The sequence below is a fragment of the Formica exsecta genome, unplaced genomic scaffold (assembly GCF_003651465.1).
Source record: "Formica exsecta isolate Colony F162 unplaced genomic scaffold, ASM365146v1 scaffold13, whole genome shotgun sequence".
In the NCBI taxonomy this organism is placed as follows: domain Eukaryota; kingdom Metazoa; phylum Arthropoda; class Insecta; order Hymenoptera; family Formicidae; genus Formica; species Formica exsecta.
The window spans coordinates 547,711-550,838 of record NW_021848632.1 but is presented as its reverse complement, the minus strand read 5'-3'; the positions used below and the strand labels follow the sequence as shown (position 1 = coordinate 550,838).

At 47.8% G+C, this 3,128-nt stretch overlaps 2 protein-coding genes across 2 annotated transcripts in view; one reads left to right on the top strand and one right to left on the bottom strand.

Moving 5' to 3' along the window:
* The first annotated feature begins 30 nt into the window (after positions 1–30).
* Positions 31–1,368, top strand: LOC115245762 (bone morphogenetic protein 2-like). The gene has a single exon (XM_029824230.1). It carries the CDS (start codon positions 273–275, stop codon positions 1,341–1,343), a length of 1,071 nt encoding a protein of 356 aa, XP_029680090.1. The 5' UTR covers positions 31–272; the 3' UTR covers positions 1,344–1,368.
* A 27-nt stretch (positions 1,369–1,395) lies between these two features.
* The window catches only part of LOC115245759 (microsomal triglyceride transfer protein large subunit), an 11,705-nt gene continuing 9,972 nt past the window's right edge, over positions 1,396–3,128 (bottom strand). Inside the window, exon 6 of the mRNA XM_029824224.1 lies at positions 1,396–3,128. This exon is cut by the window's right edge and continues 1 nt beyond it. Within this exon, the coding sequence (XP_029680084.1) occupies positions 1,984–3,128 (1,145 nt within the window). The 3' untranslated portion in view covers positions 1,396–1,983.

Genomic DNA, 3,128 nt, shown 5'->3' with positions numbered 1-3,128 from the left:
TACTTCTATTTTATTAAAAAAAAAAAAAAAAAAAACAAGAACGGAAGTCTCGTGAAGTGGGAATAATTACATTCTCACATCTTTACGACTGTTGCGATTTCTACAAATTTTACCCGAGTTTAATAAAAAAAATATATATATATATATTAGAACCATTTCAAGTACATTTACGGTGAAGGTGCAATATTGGATACATCTCATTGTATCTCATCGGAGTTTCCCCTGTAAGATCTATCCGCCATTCTTCCTCCGTCCGAGATACATCGGGGACCATGCGATTTACCCCCGGACACTATTGGTTGCTACTAGTCGCGGGTACGTTCTTCGTCTGCTGCTTATGGAAGACCGGATCGATCAGTCGTTGGAGTATGCGCGCAAAAGCTTTGATCCACTTCGACCTATCGATCCCGTCATCATCATCTTCGTCGTCGTCGTCATGGACCACTCCGCGTCGTCCCCCCTTCGATAGAATCGACGCAAGACTGTCCGCTCGTCGGAAACATCGGGGCACTCTTTCTAGATACATGCTACAGCTGTATCATCGGCGTCCGGATGCCGATATAGTCCGTGCAATTCAGCCGGTGCATACTTCCGGGCCGCTCCGCGACGGCGGCAGGATCCTGGAGTTCGCGATTCCATCGGTCGACATCGACGAGACGCTGGAGGCCGCGGAGTTGCTTGGAATAGCCGGTGCGATAATTCGGGTGCGATCATTGAATGATCTGCCGGCGAGGAATGGAAGCGAGGAGATCTTAAGATCGAGAAAGGACGACACCTGGCGCGCCTTTGACGTCACGTCCGCCGTCGCCGGCAGAAATAGCGATGACATTGTCCGTCTCCACGTTCATGGCAGACTGACCTATTGTCCTTACGGCGACAGTCCAATTCTCCTTTTGAATTACAGCAAGACGGGTGGAATCCAGCGCCGTCGTCGATCCGCGGAGGATCAACAGGAGGAGCAGGATCATTGGGATGAGGAGACGCCGCGTAGACGACGTCGGAATGGCTGCCGTCGACGTCCGATGTACGTGGATTTCGCCCTCATCGCTTACGATGACTGGGTGGTCGCGCCACCCGGATACGAGGCTTATCAGTGCTCCGGCAAGTGTTACTTTCCGTTCGGCGATCATCTTAGTCCGACCAAGCACGCGATAGTGCAGACGTTGATACATGGGGCTCTTCAAGCTAGCGAGGATCTCGGCGGCAACAAATTCGTTGGCAGAGCTTGCTGCGTACCCACCAGATTGGCACCTACTAGTCTGCTTTATATGGACGCCAGCGGCACTTTAACCTACGAATACGGCTACGAAGACATGGTCGTCTCTGAATGTGGTTGTCGCTAATAAATAGGATGGTGGAGTTGTATGCCGTGCGAAAAGAGTGCGCATTTTTTTCCTTTTTTATTAACAGCGAAACGCTTACGTCGTAGAAATGAGTGTACAAAATATAAAATATAAATACAGTTGAGCCTCGATATAATAGATCTTGAAGAGAATAAATGCGCTATGTCTTCATTGTACGTAATGTTAACAAAAATAAGAGAATGTGAAGTAATAGGGATAATGAATGAAAGAGATAAGTTATATTTTAAAGTAATCACACACATAGAACGAGATCTTGATGAAATTATCATTATTTCTTCATGATAATCATATCAAGTAGAAAATAAATATTGCAAAAATTTGCAGAGATTCCAATTCCTTGTTCTAAAATTATTATGGCAATATTAATTTCTTCCCTCTATCGATGAATGCATTTTCGAGTAACTTCAATTAACTTAGAGTATTATATTGAGGCCCAAGTGTAACGTTATCTATTGATCCATAATCCAACTGTCCATCGATTTCATATATATAAACGCTGCCATATTATCGTACTCAAATATTTGCACTATCCTTACACTATAGAGATTCACAATGGTAAAAAAAGTTTTATATCGCACCTAATATCTAAAAAAGTTACTGAGCAATCTTTAAGGTGCCGTTAACTGAACGCGAATTTCGCACACATTTCATCGTTCTTTTGGTTGAGCTTGTAAGACCTGCCGGGCGAATGAATCTTTGTCCGGCGTGTTTTCCTCAATCTGTGCCGGCTGCCAGGTATTCTCTCGATCTTGTAAACCTGCTGCTTCACCGTGGTGACCGGCTGGCTGAGCCTCATACACAATGACACCGGCCCAGAAAAGTCTACGTCGGTGGACAGTTCGAGCTTGGGTTCCATCGCCATCGAGAACTCCGCTTTACTCTGCACGAAACTCGAGTGCACCTTGGTGCCACCGTGGATCATCACACCAGCATTCATTTCTACCAAGGACCGTGCATTTCTCGACCAGAGACTTAGCTGGATCTGGCCAGCCAGGTCAAAGCTCACGGCGCCCTGAACGTCGATCTCGACGACAAAACCGGATCCCAATGGCACGTACTGGTTGTGATTATAAAGGGAAGCAAGAGCCTGGAAAGCAGGGGTCCTCTCGGACGCCGTGCCGGACCAGACGTGGCCCATCAGCTCGCCCTGGCCAGAAAAGAAGACGAACGGCCGCACGCCGACACCGAGAAAATCTATTTCCATACCGGCAGTAGCCACTTCATCGTCGGCTTCCGCTCCATCGTCCTGGCTCGAGACGAAGCTGCCGAGACCACCCGCGAATAATCCCAGCGAGAACATCGTTTGCCGTTCTTTGTTAGTCTCCAGCACGACGTCTACAATGCCGCGCTTCAGCAGACCGGAATTTACCTCTTGAATAGTCACCAAGGAGCCGTTGCTCTCGGGCGAACGCAAAAAGTTCCTCGTAAAGGCGGTACTGAGGCCCCTCTGTGCTCGTACGTGATAATTGTTAACCGTCGTACCACCGGTCGCATATATATTCCTTAGGTATCTGGCGAATTGTTCGTTCTTCTCGGCGATTTGCTCCAATCGTTGACTCAGGTACTTACGGACTTCATAGGCCGGATCGTTGCTGCTTAAATATTTAACGAGATCACGCAGGATTTCTGCGGAAGGCTCGCTCTCAAGGATGATATCTAACGCGAGCGTTCGCGCACTGCTATCCCTTCGCGGTCCTCCGGTCTGATAGAAAATCTTATAAGCCGCGGCCTTCAACTCATCGGTCACAGCTTCGCGAGGAAGAG